Genomic DNA, 26,044 nt, shown 5'->3' with positions numbered 1-26,044 from the left:
AGAGATTGCATTGCTTCAAAAGCTGGTTGTGTTTGTAAAAATAAAAAATAAAAAAAAATCTCCCTAATATGACTTCTGAGGTTACTATCAATCAGAGTATGAATAATCCGAACTAATCGGGAAATTCAACTTTGGCTGCTGCTACAATTGAAGCTTCCACCATGAAAATGAAGATAAATAACACAACGGAGACCGGTCCGGTTCGATTCATGAACGTCTCTATGGTGAAGACTGTGAGAAAGATGCCATTATATCAAAACAATTACTGCATTTTCATTGACAAATCAGTGAAGAATTACATGGTTTATATAGCACTTGGTTGCTGAACCGAGAAGCAAGCTTCCTAACAGACTTTGACAAATATAACCGTGTAACAACAGCCTAACAACCTATGGTTCTGATTGTCTGCAACCCAGCATACACCATCAACTATAAGCTTAACTACAAGCTTCTTGAATCTTCTCCATGCACACCATGCAACATACCCTGGAGCTCGAGCAATGTTAGAGCATGATCATTGATGCTCACTAACTCATTATGCTAACATTCCCTCTACTTCTTCTTCTTCTGTTCTTCTGACCTTGAACACACTATTACAACAAGTTCTAAAAACTAATTACAACTAATTTTTAACATTCAACCTTCTTGATGAAATGAACACTCGAAACGAAAGTACGATAAATCTTTCTGTTCGATTTGAATCGGAAGTGCCGATGTCTTCTTCCGTTCGACTTGAATCGGAAGTGTCGATACCTTCTTCCGTTTGACTTGAATCGGAAGTGCGATGCTTTCTTTCGTTCTTCTTATTCGCTTTCATTTCTTTCTTTTTCCGAGCCCGCTCCCTTAGCTCTTGTGCTTTGACCTTCATCTATTCCGGTGTAAGAGAAGGTTTAGGTGCCTCAACATTTTTATTGATAGATACCTTGGGCATCTCATCTATGTTTGGATCAACTTCATGCTTAACTACCCAGTTCACGACAGCCTCAAACTTGTGTTACCAGAAAAGTGGAGAGCACATATTGCTTGTGCGTTAGGGAAACCCATCGCTTCTAGTTCTTCAAGCATTTTTTTTAACCTCTGGCACAACCATCTCTTCAGACTGGCTGGTGCTACCTACATCAACAACCTCTTTTGAGTCCATTGCTACCTTTGGGACCTCCAAACTGATTGATTTTGCTGCCTCCAAAGTCTTATCTACAAACTCGGTATGCCCTGTTCGTTTTGTATGCAAATCGCTTTCTGTTTTGGATCGGCATGGTTTGCCACAAGCGGAGCAAACAAGATTGAGAGCCTTCGGTAAATTGAAAACAGTATACCAAACCTCATTAGTAAACTCAGGTCCATACACAGCAGATGATGAGGAACAATGTAAACTTAGACTCATTTGGTGTAAATCGAGACCAGTGAACATCAGTTGAAGAACAATGACAACCCAATGAAATTTGCATGCATCTATTAAGAAGGGAATGAGTTCAAGATAACATACAACGTATGAATTGATCATTGTTGAATTGAAATGGAAGAAACAGTGGCGTTGAGGCATCAGATTAATCAATCAAGCCCAATGATTTCCTCGTAACAAAATCAACTCTGAGATCGGGTATGGTGGATAGCGACGGACGGTGGTTGAGAATTCGGTGACTGATCGGTATTTAGAAAGAAAATAACAACAAATGCAAGCGGAATAAAGATGGCCGCAGGATCATCGACGAATGATACCATGTGAGAAAGGTGCCATTATATAAAAACAATTACTACATTTTCATTGACAAACCAATGAAGAATTAAATGGTTTATATAGCACTTGGTTGCTGAACCGAGAAGCAAACTTCCTAATAGACTTTGACAAATATAACCGTGTAACAACAACCTAACAACCTATGGTTCTGATTGTCTGCAACCCAACATACACCATCAACTATGAGCTTAACTGCAAGCTTCTTGAATCTTCTCCATGCACACGATGCAGCATACCCTGGAGCTCGAACAATGTTAGAGCATGATCATTGATGCTCACTAACTCATTATGCTAACAAAGACAACTTGGTAAATGTAGGAATGTTGGAAAGATATATGTTACATCTTTTATATGAAAATGATAACTAGATAAGCAATTGTACTTGTGTAATATAGTATCATTGAACTACGTATTTAGTCACTCAATTATTATTTTGATTTCGTTTTGGTCATTATTTTTTTTCTCAAAATTATACCTAAAATTACATTTTGATTACTAGTGATTAAAAAATTGATTCAATTTTGATCACCCGCGATTAAATTAACGGTGATGCTAACTAGTAAACAAAAACTGTAAGGTCAAAGCACAATCACAAAACTCATCATGAATTCAAACCCAAAGAGCTTAGTTGCTAGCGAAATAAGTATATCATGTGACACTAACATATTTCTCCTCCCTCAAAAGAGAAGGTTCTATTCTCTTGCACATCATTCCATAAATTAATAGTTAAAACGTGCTTCCGAATTCCAAAATGTGAACTTACTAACCAAATATTCATATAAAAACCCTTAAGTTTTGGATTAGTAAGAGAAATGAAGTTACCAAGTCCAATTTCCACAGTGCATTAAATTCCGGAACATTTCTATGACTATACTTCAAGTATTCAACCCAAAAAAACAGTGAACACTAAAGCGGAGAAAGCAAAGTAAAATCATTTTCGAAAAAAGAGAGATTAATTTAAATTATGGAAGAAAAAACATGAAGTTAATCCCAGAAAACAGATCGAACGAAACAAAAGAAAACTTGAGTGAATAAAAGTAATTTGAGAGGTTAAAAGAAAATTTCCTTGAAATTTAACATCTTGAAAGGGATTCGAGGAAGTGAAATTGCGAAATTGGAGAGTTGATAAAGAGAGATTATAAAATCAGAACTTTCTCTCAGAAAAGAAAATTCAATTTTATTTATATTATCATTTTGTTTCATTATACACGTTTTTTTATCTCTCTTTTCCCAATTTTTTTTCTTTTTAAGTTTGAATCTTTTATTTTCGGGTAAACTACACCCCAATGGTCACTAAGCTTTGAGTAAATTTTCATTTTTCCCACATAACTTTCAAAAGTTACAATTTAGTCACTAATATTATCTATTTATAATAAAATAGTCACTCGACGTTAAAAATAGTCTTACAAATAGTCACTTGAAGTTAGCAACCGTTAACTTCAGTTCCGAAAAGTTGAGCTGGACCGTTAAAAGTTTTACCTGGACAGTGGAGTGCCACGCTGGAGAACCATTGGAATCCTATTGACCATTAAAAGATTATATTTGTTGTTTGGATAAATTTACACACAATACATACGATACTACTCAAAATCAAATTATTTAAAAGAAACAAGATATCCTTTTATTAATTATTATATTTTAAAAAATTAATGGCAAAAAGATATATGAGGCCCTTGTACTTTTCTAAAAAAAACCATCGAATTATTTTTACACTCAACGGTGTAGATAGAAGATTATTTCGATCAGCAAATGAATATGTGAACAAAATTAATGAAAAGGTGATACACGTCATATGATGGTAAAACATTCAATAGTTTTGGCCAAGCTGTAAATGATGTAAATAATCAATCTCTCTTTCACCTGCAGAAAAATGATGGATGTTCCTTCCAGGTTAAGCAAGTCCAGATATGTTTTTGTTTTGCTATGACTATTAATAAAGTTTTGGTCAAAATGTTGAATTTGGATGATCAACTAAACAGTAAAAACTTGAAAACCAGAGGAAAAAGGAAACTTGGATTCTAAGAAACACTTAAAATCCAACTTTGACTAGGATTTAGAAATTGCAGAATATATAATTTAATGAGCTTAGCACGTTGTTCAATAGTAACTAATAGCTGATTGTAAACGATAACTCGCCCAACCATCGCTACTAAGACTTCAGTAGTTGTTTGAGCCTAGACTTGTTCGAAGATACGGCTCGGATCTAAATATGCTTTGCTCATCATATCAAAACAATGGAATGATGTAAAAAGATTGTTTCTTCTCTAGGTCAATCTTCCATCCAAAGCATGATTGAAATCTTTCGATCGAAAACGAAATTAAAAATTACGACAGAGAAAAATAATTTAAAAGGAAAGTTTTCCCCATCCTTCCACCCACACAACAAAGTTTCTCATCATTTGGAAGTCACCCAATTTCATCCATGGCTCTTCAAATGCTCTGTTGACTAGTTAAGACGGGTAACTCGGGCCTCACAGGTGTCTTGGAAGGACTTACTCTGATAAGCTGAGTTCCTAGCACCATGCCACTGCAATTCAGTGCAATTATGGCACTTTCCGCCTGTCCATAAAGGGAAGAAAACTATCAGTCCAATTCAAGGCACAAACATCATACAGGAAGCGTTATTAACTTGAAAACAAGTATTTTCGTTGTCACTATTATACATGTAAAAATGCAAGTACAACTGCGTCGTGCTTTCTGCCGGCAATGATTCAAGCATGTACAACAGATTTAATGCAAAAGTAGATGGATAGTTACTTATCCTGGTTAAAATCAGGCTGTAATATGGGGAAAATAAGGTTCCATGGTAAATAAACAATCTTACGCATAGACATCTACGGAAACGATATGCAATATTGAAATTGATTATGGTAGAACTCAATTGACTCACATAAGTCCTTTGTAAGCAAAAAGAACGAGAATACTTCTTGGAACTATAATCGAACATGGCATAAAATCAGTAAAAAAAAATCAAGAACACAGAAACCCTTTCTTCAATTTAGCTAGTACGGGGCAAAGTCAAAGTGGTTCAAGAAAAAAACAAAACATTAATCGAACGAGCATAAAATCAGCCATCTCATAAATACAGAGTTAAAATGTGGGATCAATAACCAAAGATTGTGGACTTGGTCATACAATTGGGACAAGCCGTCAATGCCAATATAAGAAACATAGAAGTAGTTACTCGAGAAAATTAAAATAAGGTCCCTTGAAAACCCAGGTAAGCTATTCGGGTCAAGACAAGAACCATATTGCTGTATCGGCTTAACTTCCGTAATTGGCTAATGTCGTAAAAAATGCTTATGTATGTCAATGGCTGTAATAAATCAATACATAGAAAAATTGTTAAAGAAGAGCTTGTGTTTTGATATAGATTTCATCATTTGCACAAATGGTTTGCAAAGAGACATCCGTGACATATTATTAACAATATTACCAACATGAAAATGTACCAAATCAAAGTAAGAAACATAGTTTTAAATCATCATAAATATAATCTCAAAGTAGTTTCGAACCCAAATCTATTTCGAGCTGAATCCCAAAACATGAACTCACCATGGCAAATTCAACAAAAGCAATACGAGTTGAATGGACTTGATCCCCTAAAAGCCTCAAGCGAGTGACCTGAGAATTAAACAGAATGAAATCAGAATTCATAATAATCCCCTCGACCTTTGATCTTCATTCTTAAAATAGTTTTTAGAAAAGGATTGCGAAGTTTTGATAGCATACCGACCTGACCACAGGTTGATTCGAAGAAATTCTTCACTTCAGCTTGAGAAACCTTCAGTTAAAGTGGAAATGTCAATCGGATTAGATCAACAAAGTTACATTAATAATATACATGCTAGAGGAAGAGATGAGAACCGATTTCTTCAGTGACAAATGTCCAGAACTCAAACATTCATGTGAGTAAACATGAGGGGTTACCTTCTTGGCAATATTTGTACAATAAACCGTCCTGGTACACATTTCCCTTTCATCTTCTGACTGCAATTGTAGTTATTATGCGTATCAACAACAAGGCTCAAAACAAATATATATATAGAGAGAGAGAAAACCCCGAAAGCTATTTAGTAACGGTGAAACAGAATAGGATAAAGTGAAGCCTTATGCAAAACCAAGACAGCTTAGAGCCAGAACATTATTCATTCATACCCTAGGGAGAAATGTAGGGTTCACAGGAAGGATGGCAGTTTTTGATGGCAAGACCCTAACGGGATAAAACCCAAGCATTGTCCCGTCAATGCTCAAAGCAGCTCCTGCACCTTCTGCGGAAACAAAGTTCATACAAAATGTGAATAAATGTACATACATTTTATAAAGAAAAGTTTTAAGTTCAGTCCATAGAAGCTTCTTGCCTTCATCTGCAAATTCCACAAATGCAAAGCGAAGAACTGAATGTGGATCGCCACAAACTCGACAATCAATAACCTTCAATATTAAATTCCCAAACCACTTGAGAAATGTCATATATACAGTAATCTGTCACATAAGCTATCATATATACAGTAATAACATCCTTTTTCGAACTCAAGCAAAGTGGAGATACCAACCAAAATATGAAGGGAAAAATGATTTTAGAAGATTAAAAAAACAGAAAACTCTAGTCTTTTATGAGTACCACAGCAAGAGAGAGAGAGCTCTATAGACAGAAATCATAACGCTGGACATTTTTGTAAATTCTTCTACATCTTATGAGAGAAAGAATGAAGTTTCGCGAAAATACAATATTGTCCAATACTGAGTGAAATTACAAGAAAAGCTTTAAAGCCATCATTATAACTTACTTGTCCACAATTACTAAATAAGCCAGCAAGTTGCTCCTCGGTAATCTAATACAAAGAAGGAAATGAATTTCACAAGGGAGTTAACCAAATCAGAATGAAACAACAAAATGAAAATCACTTGACAGTTTCATTTAAACTTACACTCTGATCAATATCGGAAACATAAACTGTTCGCCTGATGCTATCATCTCTTTGAGCTCGAAAAGCTCTACCATTAAGCCTTCTTCTACCCTGGTTGAAGTTATTTTTACTCTGGAAAACACAACTATAATCATTTGCCAAATGTAACCAATGTAAAACTATATACAAATCTAAGACGGTCGCGTGTTGATAACTAGATATTCAGCATAATACCACATACGATGACAGTGGATAGAGCAAAGCCAACTCCAAATGCATCCAAGTTCCAACAAGTCAATCAAATTAATGATTAGATCATAATTAGGTTTATTAAAGCCCTTACAATCATAAATTCCAGCCAAACATAACAGTATCAATCAGAAGGGTGGGAAATCAGAAACCAATTTAGAATGCAGAGTTGAATAAGCAACATAAACAGGAACCAAAGGGCCAATTTAACCATTAGAATTACAAAACAAAGCAAACACCAAAAACTCAATTTAGCTATGCAATCAAAATCATATTCATCAACAACTCCAAACCCTCAAATAAAAACCAGTTTCCCACAAAAGAAAAAACAAACCAAAAAGAAAAACACAAAAATTAGCAAACACCCATCATTCAAAACAAAAAAGTAATCAAAAATGCAATTAGAAAATGTAGGTATTCAGTTGAAAGAAAATACCCTTTTGTTGGAGAAATTCTCATTCCCAGCTGATTGCTTTTTAACAGGAGTCTGATCAAAATTATCAGTTTTTTTGGTCTGATTATGACAATAAGATGATGGGAAAAATTCTTTGGCCAAAGGATTCAAGTTTGTGAACATATCAACCAGCTTTTGCACATTGAATTCCTTTGATTCTGAGTTGGTTGTTTCCACTACTAAATCGTTGTTTTCAACATCTTCCACAGCTTCACCTGAATTGTCAACAACTGCAGCCATTGAAGCAAAAGCCAAAACCACCAAGAAATTCTCTTTTCCTTTTTTTTTAAAAAAAAGAGGAATATCAATAATCAGAAGAAATGGGAATTTTGCTTTTGAGAAATTATTCTCTTCACTTCATCTTTCTTACTAGAGAGGAAGAAAGTTGAGAACTTTACAGAGAAAATTAAAAATAAAAACTTCTTTTTTTATGATTATTGATGCCTAATAATAGGCATCCAATTTGGAACAAACAAATTTCTAGAAATGGAAATAAAATCGACATGCAGAATGGGTTTCCTTTTTTGCTCCTTTCTGGATGTGTTTGAATTAAATGGTTAAATATCTCAAATTAATTAAAGAAAAAGAAAAGGAATTTAGGGTGCGTTTGGTTCACGGAATGTAAGATTATCAGTGGGAATAAAAGATTACCAGGGAATAGGATTACTGGGAATGTTGTATTTTGTGTTTGGTTGGTTTAGCAGGAATATAAGATTACTGTGTTTGGTTAAAGGAATAAAAGATTATTGGAATGTATATTTGACCAAATTATCCTTATTATATATTTGTATAATTTACAAGTTGTAAAATATTTATATATTTTCTTCAAAAAATTAAATTCATAATATTTATATAATTTTTTTACAAAATTAAAAATATAAAAAAAATGTTTAATGAAATGGTAAAATTTTATTTTAACCCCTGAACTTCATAAAAAATTTTAATTATAGACTTTTTTTTGTAAATCTAAAATAATTTAAGGATAAATTTGTAATTTAACCTTCGTAGAATTTTTATTATTCAATGACAGAATAATGATATTTTGAAAAAAAAATAAAAATTTAAGGGCATTTTAGTCCAAAACGCCGGTAATGTTACAATACCTAAGGGAAGGGAGGTAATGACATTCCCGGTAATATACCCCAAAAAATCCACTATTGGTAATAAAACATTACCGGGAATGACATTACCGGCCAAACCAAACGGGGGAATGTGGATTCCATTCCCGGGGGAATCCCACATTTCCCCATCCAAACGCCCCCTTAGGGTTTTGAAGGAACTGAAATGAGGATAAAAAAGGACAGAATAATAGGGAGGAATAACAGTCTTTTTTGGATTTTTTTTTTCATTTTTTAAAATGGTGAAATTAAAAATCTAAAAAGAAAAAATAATTAGTATTATTTTTAATCAGAATTCAGTTTATTGGATATTCTTATAGAGAAAATAATTTCATTGACAAAAAATACTTTATAATATACGATTTTAACTAATTTTTTTTGGATTAGTCAAAATGACCAACTAAATCGCAATGCGATCAATAATTCGCAACGCGATCTCCAGTATCGCAAATCAATTTCCAGATTCGCAACGCGAACTTCGACTATCTCAATGCGAACTTGGACTATCGCAAAGCGAATATATAAATCGCGACCACGACAACGACCACGACCCGACCCAAGACGAGACGGACGGTGGCGGCGGCGGCGCGCGAGAATCCTCCTTGTTCTCTATCACTCAACAAGGAAGTAGGAAAGCCAAGCCTTAAATACCATTCCCAATAGTGTTTCCAATACTATGTGGGATTGAGCATTACCAACACTTGTTCCCAATACTATGTGGGATTGAGCCTTAAATAGTGATATTATTTTTGAATGTTTTGCTTAAAATTACAATAATCGCATTGTAGATTGACTTTTAATTATGACATATTTAATCGTATAATACTAATGCAATTGGTTGCTGATTCAGTTGTTTTAAGGTGCATAATTGTTAATTGTTTCCTGAATAATCACATTGTATTGGAAACAAGTGTTGGTAATGCTCAATCCCACATAGTATTGGAAACACTATTGGGAATGGTATTTAAGGCTTGGCTTTCCCACTTCCTTGTTGAGTGATAGAGAACAAGGGGACTCTCGCGCGCCGCCGCCGCAGCCGTCCGTCTCGTGTTGGGTCGGGTCGTGGTCGTGGTAATACGTGTTTTCGACACGTCCGCGCGAATACTATCTTTTTAGAGAAAATTCTTAAGAAACAAATGCAATACTACCAGTCGTTGCGATTTTGGACTATCGCAACAAATTTGGAATAAATCGCAACGCGAACTTGGACTATCGCAATGCGATAGTCAACTATCGCAACGCGAACTTCGACTATCGCATTGCGATTTACATATTCGCATTGCGATAGTCGACTATCGCATTGCAATTTACATATTCGCATTGTGATAGTCCAAGTTCGTAAGTTCGCATTGCGATAGTCGAAGTTCGCGTTGCGATAGTCCAAGTTCGCATTGCAATAGTCGACTATCGCATTGCGATTTACATATTCGCATTGCGATAGTCCAAGTTCGCATTGCGATAGTCGAAGTTCGCATTGCGATAGTCGAAGTTCGCGTTGCGAATCTGGAAACTGATTTGCGATACCGGAGATCGCGTTGCAAATTATCGATCGCATTGCGATTTAGTTGGTCATTTTGGCAAATCCAAAAGAAGTTGGTTAAAATCGTATATTATAAGGCATTTTTGGTCACTGAGGTTATTTTCTCTATTCTTATATCAATAAATTAATTAATAATACTAATCTAAATATAAAAGTAGTTGATAAATTTTAATTCAAGTTTTTTATGAAGTTTTATTTATTTGAATAAACAATTATATGAAATAATAATAAAAAGTAATTATATATTGACCCTATAATTATCAGATATATAATATTAGACTTTTTTTTGTCATTTTCTATTTTTATAATTAATTTTTGTAACTATTATTTTATATTTTTAAGATGAAAAGATTTGGTATGCCATCATCAGATAACTGCTATTTTCTGGATTTGTTGGGATTCCAAATCTTCATTCATTTTTTTTCTTCTCATTTTGGTTTTTTATTTCTCAATTAGTTGATTATTCGTTTTTTAATATTTGCATACTTTGGAATTAATTGTTTCATTGTGATAGATGGAAAGAATGATGTCAACTATTGATATCCATGTTAAATTTATAAGGTAAAATTTATAAATGTACATTAAATTATATCAAAATGATCTTTTTAGATATCAATTTTTTTAAAATTATATAATAGACATTAAATTTTAGATTTTGTTATTGAATGAACACAATGTAATTATCTATCATTAAAGATGGGATGTAGCATGTTAAATTAATAGAAAATAATTCATTTGAAACTTTAATTGTAACTAAAATTTCATTCTATCATTAATTTTAATTAAAATAATTTTTATTATGTTCATTAAATTGAAAGCAAAATGGATATGAATAAATCAAATATTATTTTTAGTGTCATATTATAGATATTGAATTTATGCCATATAAAATACTCGATACGTTATTAAAAAATAAAGATTGTTTTATTTATTTTTATTTAAGTTTGGATATATTTTTATGAATTTATTTTTCAAAATTGTGCTTAAACTTCTTAAACAAAAGTCAAGTGCTTGAATTATATCGTTTAATAAACAATAATTACATTGTTTGATAATTCAATTTTTTTATCTAAAAAATTATAAATTTTCGATTTTACGAATACAATCACAATTAATAAATAATTAGTTATAAAATAATTTGATGAATGAAACTATAATTTTTAATTTTAAAAATAATTTGTTTTCATATATTTTTAAAAAATCTAAATTTTCTAATTTCTTTGTGAAATTATTATTTAAAAATACTGAAAAATATCAAAAATGAAATTTTAGTTATAATTGAGGGGTAAAATAAGATATCTCTTATTAATTTTGCATGACACGTCACACTATTAACAATATTTTACGGTCGCTGTCTATTTTTTTAATAAAATCTGAAATTTAATATCAATTTTTAAAATTCAATGACAAATAAAAATATTTTAATAAATTTAATGACTATTTATAAATTTTACTATATTTTTTATATTAGTGGTGCATATCAGTGCACATCACTAGTGGTGAACATCACTAGTGGTGCATATAAGTGTGTGTCATTCGTTCTAGACTCATTTTTTTAAAAGATGTATACTTTCAATTATTAAAATATTTCCCCTTTGCATCTTATTAATTTTAATGATAATTAATTTGAAAATTTATCATATATTTTATTTATTTATTTTCTAAAATATGACAACGATGGATTCTAAATATCAAAATTTGAATAAAAACGAAACTCGGCCTTTCTAGTACCCGCCTTATGGGTCAAGCTAATACGAAACAACAACATATTTGCAAAACTTTTCGCATAAATATGCTTGTTAGATTCATTTAACAACGTGTTTGATTCTTAGCAAATACTTCACCAATTATCACCATAGTGCTGTGAATTTTGTGGCATGTACACAAATTACACCATCGGCTTCTTCGACTATATTTGTTTTTCCCCGCATCGATCCTTCTTGAGGTTTCAGAAAAAGAAAATGAATAACATAAGGTCCCATCCCACAGATGAAGAGATGAGGAAGATGACTTCAACTGATACCTTGATTGAAGTTGATCTTAATAAATGTGATCCATGGGATATTCCGGGAAAGTTTTATCATGCCATCAATATCCTTATAAATATACTATTATTTGTAAGAAAAAATTGAATAATCAGAGGTAATTATAATGATAGTATTTGTTTGTAACTTTTTTAACTAATTGGCAACGTACACGTAACTGTTCGAACACAAAACCTCTAAAGAGAACATATTTTTTTAACCACTAAAATCACTTGACGAGTTCTATTATTTACAAATTTAAAAGATCACAATCACGAATATTTTTTCTTTTAATAAATATGAGATAAATTCAATGTATTATTTGTTCAAAGACTTTCAACATTTTAATAATAAATACTGATAACCTTTTGAGAATCACGAATCTTATATATAAATTAAGTTAATTTTCATGTTATCATTTTTGTGAGGGAAAATTGTTCGTTAATATTAGAATTGCTTGAAATAAAACGTAATCATTTTATATTTAAGATAACTATAATTAATTTCAATTACGAATTAATATAAATGCTATTTTTATATCTAACGATAAAACTATTATTATGCTACAAAAGTCCTTAATTCAATAAATAATTAAAAAGAAAGGGGTGGAAATTAATTTTCAATTTCTCCTAAAGAATTTCGCTATAAAAATGAACATTTTAGTAATATGCGTGAGTTTATGACATGAAAGTCAACACTTTTAGTTTATACACACACAACATACCTTGTCCATAAAGCTGACTTGCAAAATTTATATGATGAAATACAATAACACTGCAATATTCTTTTTATTTCAAGTTTCATCATTCAAGCATAGATTAATATTAGTATAAAAAAATCCCATATATATACACGTAAGAATGAATATATGATTTTATGTTATGAAACGAATTTTTAAAATTTTAAGAAAGAATAAACTTGTATAATTCCGGGGAGAAAAACATATTATCAATAGAAAATATAAAGAAAAATACTAAAATATATGATTATTTTAAATTTTCAGAGACGCTTTCTCTTGTCACCCCTCCTGTATCATGTATATATAATATATTTATATTAAAAATTAAATTAATTGTAGAAACGGCTCGAGTGGGAAGCAACGAATGGCATTTTTTAAGTCAAAGAGATCGAAAATATGCAACGGGATTGCGGACGAATAGAGCAACACCCTCGGGGTACTGGAAGACTACTGGGAAAGATAGGGCTGTCCTTAGCAAGTGCACCATTGTTGGGATGAGGAAAACCTTGGTGTTCTTCCAAGGTAGGGTTCCCAAAGCAACTAAAACTGATTGGATCATGCATGAATCTAGTCTTCAAGGAACTTCCCTCCCCAAGCTTTCCACTTTCAAGGTGTGTTATTCTTACGTTTTTGTTTTGTTTTGGTTATCCGATGTTAAAAGGTATACATAATTGTTGATGTGATAAAATATTTTTTTATTTTTTAATGATAGTGTGACATTACCTTATGGTGACACATAAACATCACCATTAATTTTCTAGCGTTGTGATTAAAGCAGAACAAAAACGTATGTTTTAATTATGATTTTAAAAAAATAGTTGGGTGACCATAACAAAACTAAGGGAATAGTTGGGTGACTAAATATGTAATTTACCCTTTATATTTATGTAAAACTAAAATAATTTATATATTATTTTAACTTTTATATGATTTTGATATTTTAATAACTCAACTGTTGTTTTTTTAATATAATTATACTTGTTTTGTGTGTGGTTTACATAATTATATTTTTTGTTGGGTTGATATTTTAATTTTTTTTATTTGATCTTGTTTTTTCTCCTTTTTTTAATATGGTAACGAAGAAAAACTTCGTCCTCTGTGTTGCATGTACTTATATATTATCAAAAATTTCAAATTTTGTTTACAGAACTTCAGTTATGATTTAAATCACTAAATGTGTCGTTATAATTACATCAAAATATAATTGATAAAAGTTTTGTGATATTGGAACTTGTAGGAAGGTTTGCTTTTATGTCGAGTGTTCCACAAAAACGAAGAGATTAGTGCAACACACAGGGGCATGGGAGGATGTTATGATGAGCCAGGCTCCTCATCACCTCTTCCACCATTGATAGGTTCTAACATCACTTTACATCAAGAGCAACCAAATTCAGATGAGCGGCAACTGCACTGCTTCTGCAATTTGTCCCGAAACCAAACCAACCCGATTCTCACTGGCATCGAACTGGACATCCCGGCCGAAACAGAATTGGGCGTCGGACAAACACCCATCATTGTTGCTTGCTTGGACTCCTCCCTTTGTGACAAAAAGGTGATCAAACCTGTGCTGAATCATCTGACCAAGCTGGATACTTAACGTGAAGAAATTTGGAGAAGCAAGATCAGACCAAAGCTATTTATCTGAAGTTGGAATGCCCGACATCTCATTAATGTCCAAAACTACATTGTCTTTCAGAAAATATACAGAAGTTCATAAGAAATTTACTGATTTTGGGTATATCAAATTCCCCTTATTATAGCATCATGTACTTGTTTGATACATTAAGATAGATCCTAAAATGGGAAATTGTACGATTTTATATGTATCATATATGTATTTGTATGCATGTACATACGAGTATTATAGTATATCATGCATGTACTCATCATTGTTAGCATCATAGTAGTCAATACTTACATGTATGCATGTATCTATGGATGTATGTAGGAACGAGCATTATGGTATATCATATATATTCTAGTTGGGATAATGAAATTTAGATATCTAAATCTACTCACCTTGATTAACTCTTCTTTGACGTAGAAAACTCTAGTTTCTTTTGTTTACAACTTGCATTATGATAGTTAATTTAACAATTGTGCCGGTTTCGGTAATTAATATGAAAACCGAGCATGTACACTCTCTTTGGGATTCAACTTTCGAAATCAAAATATATCACTCGGTATCGTCGAGGTCAGAAATTTCAAACGGCACAACCCTCCATATGACGTAAGTGATGCATCTGTCGCAATCTGGAATTCCAGCAGAGATCAATAATCTGATCTGGTGGTTGTAAAGGACGAAAGAAGTCCGGCAGCTTGTACGGGCAAAATGTCACCGAAGGTTGACATGGCAGATGCAGATCGATCCTTGAATATGCCAACTTGTCCGTCCGTTAACATGGATCCCAGTTTTAATGTGCTCTCTCCGAATCTGCTGCCAACCTGCCAGGGCTAATACAAGGGAATCTCATCAAGATTTAATATCCCTAACACTGCACCAAAGCATCAAATATGCCTAAATACATACAATTTCGTAATAAACAACTTTAATATAACAAGAAGATAAAATCCGCGAGTGCTAAGTGCAAATTAGAAAGAAAACGGAAAATTACGACGTGCTATTTGCGAAGTGGTAAAACCACAAAGGGTGAAACTAGACAGGTTCAAATAAAACCAAACCAATCCATGGGCATCGGCAAGCATGCTCTTGAAGTATACACGACTTTCATATGAAAAGTTCTCACTCGAATGACAGTGGAATTAGAAATACCATTTTAAACGGAAAAAAATGATGAATAGCATCACCTGCATGAAAGATTTTAAGAATGGCGTTGCAACACCAAAACTCTGGTGATCATCCAAATCACCTTTCTGGGAAAGCTCTCCATTCGTGTAAGCTTTCCAGGAACTTGAAGTAATATCATTGGAGGCAGCCGTATTAGGTTTACCATTATTCCCTCTAGAAGACAGTGCTGGAGCACTACATGACCAACCATAAATTACATGAAAATCAGATACAGCAATAAATAACGCAAGATAGTATTATGCATAGATAAAGTGAAAAGAAGACTGGCAAAATAGTAAAAGATGATAGACCTGATTGGAAGGTATTTGAAGCGAGGAACCACTGAACATCTCATAATATTCGATTCAGAATTAGTAGGCAGTTTCTGCACAGTATCTGTATACATCCGATTAAGTTGAACAAAGAATCCAAAGAGCACAGCATGCCTGAGGTACGACTGCCTCTCGTTCTCCCATAAGTATGGCTCATACCTGAAATATTTAGAAAGCACCATTAATCAGAAGAGATGCATGCAGTCGTGCCTTACTCCTAACAACGTAAATGGAACACATAAACATTTGCTAGTTGAAATAATGGCTCTAAAACATAAACTGATAGGCGAAAAGGAGCTCAAAAGGAAGTCCATAGAGCAGATGACACATTGGCAATTTCATCAGATTTTTACACAGCTTGATTAAGAACACCCATAGTGCATTTTGATAAATAACAGTACACATTCAGGCCACTTCACTACTTAAGGTGAAATAAAGTAACATTCTTATGAGTATGTACTCCAATTAGTTCTAATTTTAACCATGGGTCTAATTTATCATTTTAGACTTATTTTTATCCAAGTTGCATATTTTATTTGGTACAAATGAAAAATAAAAGACAAATGAAAATGGAACATTTTAGGTATAATACCTAATTTTAAAAATTAATTTAATTCAGGTTCATGTCAAAACAGGTGCAAGTTGATTTGGTTCTGAGTGAACCAGGACTGGGTTGCCTTTGATCAGATTGTTGATCTTTTGTGCCAAATCTAGTAGGACAAATCAAGCAGATTTTTGGTCTAGGTCAACTTAACCAACTCTAATTGTGGACCATAACTTTCTGTTTGAGATAATACAAATAATTAAAAATAATAATAAAACAAACAAGAAAAGAAAATTTCTTTTATTTTGTCAATAGATTTTCATGGTTCCTTTTTCAACATTTCAATTTTCCCTAATGAGGAGAGAATCTAACGTGTGGAAATTGTTGCTATCAACCTAATTCTATTCCTGGACAAGAAAAATCCATTAGCAGCTGACAAGATCTAGAGCTAATGGGATATATATCCATTGCCAACCAACCCCATATTCTAGTTGAACCTAGATCTCGTTGATATGTCAGGGATTTTCCAAACACTAGATTTAGATGGCTACCATGGATCTAATGATGCTATATTTGAATGCAAAAAACACCAGTGCTCAAGTGATCAATAGTGCTCTGAGGTGCTACGTTCAGTGGTATTAGATGTGAAGTTTGTGGTAATGTAGGCATGGTCATTATCATATGCCATGAGAGAGAGTGCATATTTCAGAGAGAGAAGGAAAAGAAGAAAAACTTGTAAGAGAAAAGAAAAAGGAAAATAAAGCAGCCACTAGACAAAAAAGTTTCTACTCTACATAACAGTATAAAAATTTTAGAAGTATTATCAAAAGGCAAATTTATGTTCATCATGTAAGAAGTCACAGGAACACTTACGTCAGCCAATCAATAGGATCCAATTTTTGCGAAAGAGAATAGATCAGCCCATCAACACTGTCTCTAGCAACAGACTTAACCTGAATTTGGTCCTGCTTCCTTCTGAATGATGATTTAGACTTCGGTTTTCTAGATAACTCTTCATTTACATCAAAATCACCCCCAGAAAGAACATCAGCAGCAAACCTTATGTCCAACAAGACCTGCAAAATTCCTTTCTCCGACAGTTGAGCTCCGGAGGCTTCTTTAGTAGAGAGAAAGTTCTCATAAATCGAAATGACCTACATGATGAATAGAAACAAATTTACCCAACAAGAATAAAACAAATGAGAATTAAGGAAAATATAATTTGGAGCTAGTCAATATTTTTTACAAGAAACTTTCCTAGGTAAAAGAGTCCACCATATGAAACATCCCAAAAGAGAAGCATAATTTCATTTAAAGAAATCATTTAATACTCCATATAGAAGCACCGAATAATTTTCTTTCTAGTGAATGTAAACATAGAAAGCGTATCAAGTTTTCAAGTCACAAATCATGGTTGCCAATGCTGTTTATGGACACATCTTTTACGATGTGCCAATTGCAGTAATTAACAAATTGTAATCTGAGATAAACATTGAAACAATTCATTGACTAGAACCACACTGCATCTCCACCCCAGAGAGAGAGAAATGCAACCCAACATAGGCAAAGTATAAGGGGCCTCTCAGCAGTGGCTCAAAACAAGTGGAACAAAGTAAATGCATAGAAGTAACACTTCAAGAACGTTATCATTGAGCTGCTGTGCCTATATATTCCCAAGACACTCATTTCGAATCAATTGCTTCAACCCCAATCAACTGGAATTTGCCAATGGCCACATAAAACATCATATACGTACATTGAGCCCTGCTGTGATTTACTATATCCTCTATAACCTTAACATTCTAACTACCACTGTCAGCATCAGTTTCTTCCTTCACTTTGGCATTTATTACGATTGATGGACATCTAATTTTATGATTGGGAATTGAAAATCATTTTCAAATTGTGCATAGGAGGGTTGATTGGTCATTTTCAATTTGCTTTCATCCCGGGTCAACAAATTTGTGATTGCTCGTTAATAGCTAATGAAGCCATTGATTATTGGAGGAGGAAAGGTAGGGAAGGTATAGTGTTTAAAGTGGACTTTAAGAGGGCTTATGATACCGTGGATTGGGATTTCTTAATTAAAATTATGGAGTGTATGGGGTTTGGACAAAGATGGAGGTCTTGGATTTTTAAGTGTCTAAATACAACTTCTATTTCAGTTCTTGTTAATGGTTCTCCTACAGAAAGTTTTAAAGTTTCTAGGGGGCTTAGACAAGGGTGTTCTTTATCACCGCTACTGTTTAATTTAGTGGGTAATTTCTGAATCTTCTGCTTTCTAAAGCAGTAGTGTTGGGATTGTTCGAAGGTTTTCAGATAGGCTGTGATTTTTATTCAGTATTGCTTTCTCATCTACAGTTTGCCGATGACTTGATAATTTTCTGCAAAGCCTCTAAAGGTCAATTGGAAAATCTGAAACGGGTTTTCACTGTTTTTGAGATGTGTACAGGGCTGCAGCTGAATTTGTTAAAGAGCAGGATTTTCGGCATTAATTTACAAGACTCAATTGTCGGGGATTGGGCGAACTCTATAGGCTGCTCACGAGGCTCTTTTCCAGCGGAGTATTTGGGGATACCCTTGGGAGCTAGGAGGAATTCAATTCAGCTTTGGGATCCGGTTGTGAATAAGTTCTACAAGAAACTTGCAGGCTGGAAATCAGGTTCATTATCCATTGCAGGAAGGGTTGTTTTGGTGAAATCAATCCTGAATGCTCTTCCTAATTATTATATGTCACTTTTCAAAATGCCAGTGGTTGTACGGAAAAAATTGGAATCTTTAATGTCTAATTTTTTGTGGGGGTCATCGGCAGAGAAGAAACGGATCCATTGGGTCAACTGGAATACTGTTTGCAAAAATAAAGAATTTGGGGGGCTGGGAATTTCAGATCTAAAGGTTAGGAACAGGGCTCTCTTGGGCAAATGGGTTTGGAAGTTTGGTAGTGAGAAGGAGTCATGGTGGAAGAAGACGATCTGTTCAAAGTATAACGTTGATAAGAGGTCTATTGTTTTTTATGCTAATTTGCCTACAAGTGCGTCTTGGATTTGGAATGGCATATTACAAAACTATCGGTTGAATGACACTTTTGGTATTTGTTTTCGAAATAACCTAGTGTTACAGGTTGGGAAAGGAGATTCAATTAGGTTTTGGCATGACGTATGGGCAAGTAACTATACCTTGAAGTCTCAATTCTCAAGGATATTTGCTTTGTCGGTTAATAAGGATGGGGTTGTGGCTGAGTTTGGGAGTGTTAGTAATGGGGAGTGGGCTGTTCAGCTTAGGAGAGATTTAATGGACAGGGAATTTAATCAATGGCTGCAAATGATGGTTTTGTTGAATAATTTCCGTCCTAGTTTGATGGGTGAAGATTGCTTTGCCTGGAAAGGGAGCGGGGATGGCGTGTTTTCGGTTCAGTCTTGTTCTAGAATTATTTCAAGATTATCTGAGCCAGATGTCTCCTGGGCGGAGATTGTGTGGAAGGGGTTAGTTCCACCTAAAGTGGAGGTTTTCCTTTGGCAAATTGTTCACCAGAAGTTGGCTGTCAAATCAGTTTTATTGAGCAGAGGTGTCTTAGGTATCGAAAATCCTAATTGTGTGTTCTGTGGAGGGGAACCTGAATCGGTGAGTCACTTATTCTTTTCTTGTGTTCAGGTTTGGGAGATTTGGGTTAAATTCCTCCGGTTGTGGAATGTTTGTTCAGTGCTACCCAATAACCCTAAAGGTTTCTTGCTTTCATGGGGGAATTAAGACCTAACTCGGTTATTTGGCAATTTATACCGGGAGCAGTTTTGTGGACTGTCTGGATTTGCAGAAATCAGATTGTGTTTCAGAATGGCAAAATGGATAAAGCTAATCTTTTTTTTTGGTGAGGTATAGGGTGGCTTCGTGGTTCTTGGCTAAATATAGGAGTATTTCTATTCAAATTGATAGCCTTGTGGGTGATTTAACATTAGCGGATGTGCATCGTTCACCTTCCAAGGTGAAATTTGAAGTGGTGTCCTCCTCCTAGGTATTTTAAGGTGAATGTTGATGGGGCAGTTACTTTTGATTGGATAAGAAGGTATAGGAGGAATCCTAAGGATGTTATAATAAGAAGTTGGCTTCCTTTTCTAGAGCAACAGGTCCGTGCCCTCCGATTCAGGCAGAGATTTTTGCGATCAAAGCAGGGTTAGACTTATTTTTTGATTCAGTTTGGAGGGATAAGGGGTTTCTAATATTGGAAGTGATTCTTTCTTGCTTTAAAATGATCAAAACCCGATCTGTGCCCGGTTCTCTATGTTGATTTGATCAAGAAATTCAGAAGACAATGTTGCAGTTTGGTGTTACTCTTAGGCATATTAACAGATGTATTAATGGGAAGTTGACTGTTTAGCTAAATCTGGAATAGGATAGTGAGTGTTGAGGTTGTGGCTTGGTGTTTGGGGTTTCAGGTTGGTGTAAGAAGGTTTTTGTTGTGTGTGTTTCGGTTTGGTGTACTTACTATGTTTGTAATAAACTAAGGGCACCCTTTTCCCCTTCCTTTGGTTATCGTGTTTCTCAACACAATAACTAAGAAGGGGGGTTTTAATGGGGCCTAATTCCTATAAAAAAAATCACTTTCAAATTAAAGATAATTTCTTTCACATAAAACATGAGCAACAAGACAGCACTTCTAAATCAATCTAAGTCCACACTAACACATAAGTTGGACAGAAACAAGTAAAAAGACCAAAAGAACTTTTTAAAAAAACAAAATGGAATCACCATTATCATGTAAATATCGAAACATACTATACAAAGACCAATTAATACAAACACTTGAAGGAATTTTTCCCCTTTTCTTCTCATTTCGCTTAGAGCAAACCAACTTTGCATGCACAGAATCATACTCCAACTCATAAAGATTAACTTCTCCTAATCAGAATACCAACTTCATGATTATGGATTCCTAGATGAAAATTAACATACCTATAATAAATAACATATCTAACAAGAAGCACAGAATATTCAGACAGTACCTCAGTAAATAGTAGTATGGGAACCATGTATTGAAGGCAACATGCCATAAAATGATCAACGTATGCAAAACTTCACCTATATTTGAAAACCGGCATAGATTTCACTAGTACCAAATACTACATATAGAGACATATATACATCTTGCATTATCTAAATCTATTTCTTAAAATAAAAGATAGAGCTTCTACAGAAAATTGAAGTAGAACAAAGAAAGCCAAATCCAGACAAACACAAAATAAAGAGTGCATGGGATAAGAAAGGCAAACTGAGATAAATCATTTGTACGTTGTGATGAGGAAAAAATTGACATAGACGGAATTTTGGATGTAGGAAGAAGATGCATATTGTTATGCTTCCACTTTGGGAAAAGTACACTCTTGTTTCACATGATAACTCAAAAAATGGCACAGATATCATATGCCTTAAAAACAAGATACTGATTTACCAGATTCCCTTATTCCTCTTTAAAATTTTACAAAACTCAAGGGAAAATAAATAAATAACTTGATTACTAAGATTTCTTTAAAAAGGGAAACAACTGCCATCATCAGGGTTGTACCAAATTCTAGTATTCAAAAATGAAAAGCAAATCAGATGGTCATCAGCTCTTATAGTAATAAACCCTCAAAAATAACAGAAACTATAGACGTCAAAAACCATATGGTATGGAGCTGCAAATAAAAGGATCCTCAATGGATGACAACTGCAAGTTAAGAAACAATGATCTAACTATATTCAGTTTAACAATTACAATTACACAAATAAACTGTAAATGAAGGATTTAATGTATATGTTTACAAGAAAAGGAACTTCAGAAATAACACCATCAAGAAAGTAATTAAAGTATATACAGCATAGTTTTGGTATGTAGAATATAAACAAGACAGGTATGTAGAATATAAACAAGACAACTGCAGAGTTACTAGAATAATCAAAGAACATGATGCAAGACAAACTTTGTACCTTTTCTATAAGGCTTAATGCAAACCTTTGCACAATTGATTTGTCGAGAACATGGCCTCCAATACTATGAATTTCTTCACATGCTTGACATAAGAAGGAGATCAAATAGAGAGAAGGCATAGAGGGGAGTGATATTTTCATCTCTGATGCCCCCTCATCAGACTGTTCTTGCTTAACAACTATCTCTTCCCAACCCTGAACAATAAATAAAAGATAAATGGATATGCTTAAAAGGAATACTAGATAAATGAATATACTTACAACAAACATACTTCTATTTTGGGACCTAACAAGCCTAAAAGCACATACTTAAATTAATCAAACAAACGATATTAATTTGAATAGATGATTGTCTAAAAGGCAAAATACCAATCAACCTCAGCATATTGTTCAAAAGTTTTAAAGCTTCTGGAGATGAGGAAAAGTGCAAAATTTTTATTTGCAAGATTTTTAAATTCCATTCATCCAATGACTAATGAACTGTTTTGTTGCACTCATATGCCGTTTACGTGATTCTATATGCCAAAGAAGAAAGTAAAATACTAAATAAATGACGAATGGTGTCAGTGAGTGGATTGCATAAATGCAAAGAACATAAATCTTGCATGTTAAAAGTAACTACGAAGGTCAATGGAAAAATCTCAAGAAGCTTGAGAAACACCTCAAAGTATTGAAAATAAATTATGAATGTACATTTATCGATAACCTCCTCATGTCAAAAACACTTCTTCTATGATGTAGGATTATTTCAGAAGTTATTTGAATTGCTTATCTTTATACAATTTTTGCACGTGTCATGTTTACTTAAGTTAATAGTTAGCAATTAGATTTTAATTTATTATTAAGTGATCTATTATTAAGTTTGAATAGCTAGGACTAGATGGGGTTTAACCGTACAAAGCTTGAACTAATAGTACAGCACCCTGGTATAAATAGTCTTTGGATAAGTTATATAGCCTTATTAAATTGGACCATTATATGAAGTTGTTCCATATTCCTAGACCTTAAGTATCATGTCCAATGTTGATTAATCATGTTCCTAAATCCTTCCTGTATAGCCCCATTTCTCAAGCTGATGACATGAAAACAAAGACAAAAGAGAAGGAAGAGAGAGAGACTAAAGAAATGGTCCAGAAATAGTTACCCTTAAGGGAATTGTTGCAGATAATCCGTCATCTTTTCTAAGCTTCTGAGAGAGAATAACTGAAAGCTCATCAGATAGCCATGATATCCATAAGCTATAAGCCCTAATGCGCAGCTCTCCCATAATCTTACAAAGATCCTCTAGTTTGGGCTTGAACTTTCATTTGCTCCGAGCAATGCAGCAGTAGCATAAGAACTTTGCCTCTGAGAACTAGAAAGTATCTGCCTTCCAAGGCTGTCAAAGAAAGGAGGACTGTTGACAGATTTAGCTTGCCATAATAAGGAAGGTTGCTTCTCAAAAATTGCAGGAGATATGTATTTCACCCAGAACCGTGGAGAACCAAGAATCGCAGGAATGTGTTTGGAGTGGTTCTCAAACGCAAACAAGAGTCTCCCAATAAAAGAGATCTCTCAACAATTATAGGAGGAGGCATTGAATTGCCTTCCTTGTGTTCACTTCCAATGGCAGTGTACAAAATATCAAGCTCAGTTTTGAGTTCTTTCAATATAGATGACACACTTTCGTAACATTTGTTCTGCAGATAGGGAACTAGATCCTTCAACCTCACAGATACCTTGGAAGATTCTAGGAAACTCAATAGATCCTCAAGAACCCTTTTGCTGCAGTTGTCCACTTGATCTCTAATTCGGCCAACTTCAGGACCAAAATAGGCATTGAGACAACTTTGGAGATTATCTTCCTCAGGCAGTGCTCTGTTCCCGATAGTGGACCAAGCTTCTTACAGCTATTGGGTTCTGTAAACCAAACCCACCACCTGTAGAAGGCCTGGTCAAATATGTCTCAGAATCAATCTTCTCACCAGTAGTTGCCGCAATAGTGTGGATTGAATCTGACACATTGACATCTTTGGTCAGATCCTCAAACCCTGAGTCAATAATCATTTTCATCCTCCTGAAAAAAGCATCTTCAAATATCTCATCCCACAGATCCGAATCACCTTCCAAAACAAGTTCCCGGATGCTATTCCAAGGCAACTCGATGTCAGACCCAAATACAGTTTTAAGCCATTCCAAACTCCCCTGCAAAACCTCCTTGCTTCCATTGTCAGCCTTATCATTTTTTCAGCAGTTCTAAGCTCTGGCCACTAGGTATGGCATCAATGAGGTACCTCCATTAATCTTACTGGTGATCTGTGCTCCACAATCCCTCAACCAACTCCAACAAGTGCTAGAAATGAAAGTTTTTGGAGCACAACCGTTACAGACTCTAATTTATCCCTGAAAGATTTCCACAACCTGATCTCCTCATCAGGATTTGGAATCCCACCATACAACTGAGAAGCAGGGGGAGAACCCAAAAGAATCTTATAAAATAGAGGCATATCATTCATAACGTGCAAAAACAACTCCCCTACCTGAGCTACGGTCACCTGAATTATGCTTAAACATCACAAAAAGCCGAAATGGAAACAGAATAGGTAGCATCGGCATTACCAGCAGAAGCACTCAATGTGTGAAATATCCAAGTTTTTCTGGCTTCAAGGAACAAGTCCAAAACCTGCCGCGGAACCAGATCATCAATGACAGCAACGGCAGCCAAGGCATCGGCATAGTAAACGACGGGCAGGCCACGATCCAACAACCTCTCACGACTCCTCTGGGAGATCTGAGCCTTGAAGCTCTCAACAATCTGCCACTGGTGCTGAAGCAGGGGGAAATTGGACAAGATGTTGTTGTGATCCAAATCACCATCCGGTAGCATCAAGTTGGAATGGACGTGCTTGGCACGAATATACCTGGCGGCCGCTTCCAAGAACATGGACTCGTCGAGACAGCCCCAGATGTTCTCCGGCGTGTCCACCAGGTACTTGACGCGGCAGGCGATCCCATAGATGCGGATGCGAGTAGTAGTGGTGTTCGCGGGGTTTGGAGTTTTGGGGATGGCGGTTCCAAGGCGGAGACGGAGAGGGAACGGATAGAGAGATGGATGGAAGAGATGTTGGAGGAAATGGATTCGGAAGCTGATTTCATATGGAGGATGGAGTCAGCGGAATCGATGAGGTCACGGTAGCGGGTGCCAACCAGCTGCCGGAGCTCCTCTTTCTTGTCTTCGATCTGCTTGTTGGTGCCGGCTTCGACATTGCGGATTTCGGAGATGGGTTGGCGCGGAACAGTGATTCGGCATCTTGATTATCCGCATAACCTGGGACGATTCTCATTTCTCCTCTTGATTTTGGATTTCACTCAACTTACTATTTTGTTGTCAATGAAGACTGCATAATGCAAGGTTCGGAAGATCTCAAAATTTCCAACTCCATTCGGGTGTGATCCCGATCTGAATAGTTTATTTTGTTATTTCAAAATTTAATTTTTTAATATTATACATTTATATTTCAATTCAATATTAAAATATAAAATAGTAATCCAACAAACTACATATAAGAATAATTTTACATATAAAACAATTAAACACAAATATCAATTTTTGTATTCTAATACATTGAGTGTATATAACTTTATATATTATCAATAAATCAAATGAT

At 34.4% G+C, this 26,044-nt stretch overlaps 2 protein-coding genes and 1 pseudogene across 2 annotated transcripts; 1 reads left to right on the top strand and 2 right to left on the bottom strand.

The window, feature by feature from the left end:
- Window positions 1-3,964: 3,964 nt before the first annotated feature.
- LOC120197993 (polyadenylate-binding protein-interacting protein 9-like) lies at window positions 3,965-7,923 on the bottom strand. Its single transcript, XM_039199392.1, has 9 exons — window positions 7,334-7,923; window positions 6,670-6,780; window positions 6,529-6,573; window positions 6,100-6,172; window positions 5,897-6,009; window positions 5,669-5,728; window positions 5,475-5,522; window positions 5,294-5,362; window positions 3,965-4,297 (listed from the first exon to the last, which is right to left on the bottom strand). The coding sequence occupies exons 1-9, from the start codon at window positions 7,589-7,591 to the stop codon at window positions 4,169-4,171; spliced, it is 906 nt and encodes a 301-aa protein (XP_039055323.1). The 5' UTR covers window positions 7,592-7,923; the 3' UTR covers window positions 3,965-4,168.
- Window positions 7,924-12,006: 4,083 nt separating this feature from the next.
- On the top strand, window positions 12,007-14,369 carry LOC120198025 (NAC domain-containing protein 21/22-like). The gene is made up of 3 exons (XM_039199419.1): window positions 12,007-12,077; window positions 13,110-13,383; window positions 14,010-14,369. The coding sequence occupies exons 1-3, from the start codon at window positions 12,007-12,009 to the stop codon at window positions 14,367-14,369; spliced, it is 705 nt and encodes a 234-aa protein (XP_039055350.1).
- Window positions 14,370-14,768: 399 nt separating this feature from the next.
- Window positions 14,769-25,806, bottom strand: LOC120198024 (annotated as a pseudogene).
- Window positions 25,807-26,044: the final 238 nt, after the last annotated feature.

Source organism: Hibiscus syriacus, unplaced genomic scaffold, assembly GCF_006381635.1.
Source record: "Hibiscus syriacus cultivar Baekdansim isolate YM2019G1 unplaced genomic scaffold, ASM638163v2 tig00117056_pilon, whole genome shotgun sequence".
Classification (NCBI taxonomy): Eukaryota; Viridiplantae; Streptophyta; class Magnoliopsida; order Malvales; family Malvaceae; genus Hibiscus; species Hibiscus syriacus.
The sequence above is the reverse complement of the archived record's forward strand: the minus strand, read 5'-3'. Positions and strand labels throughout refer to the sequence as shown.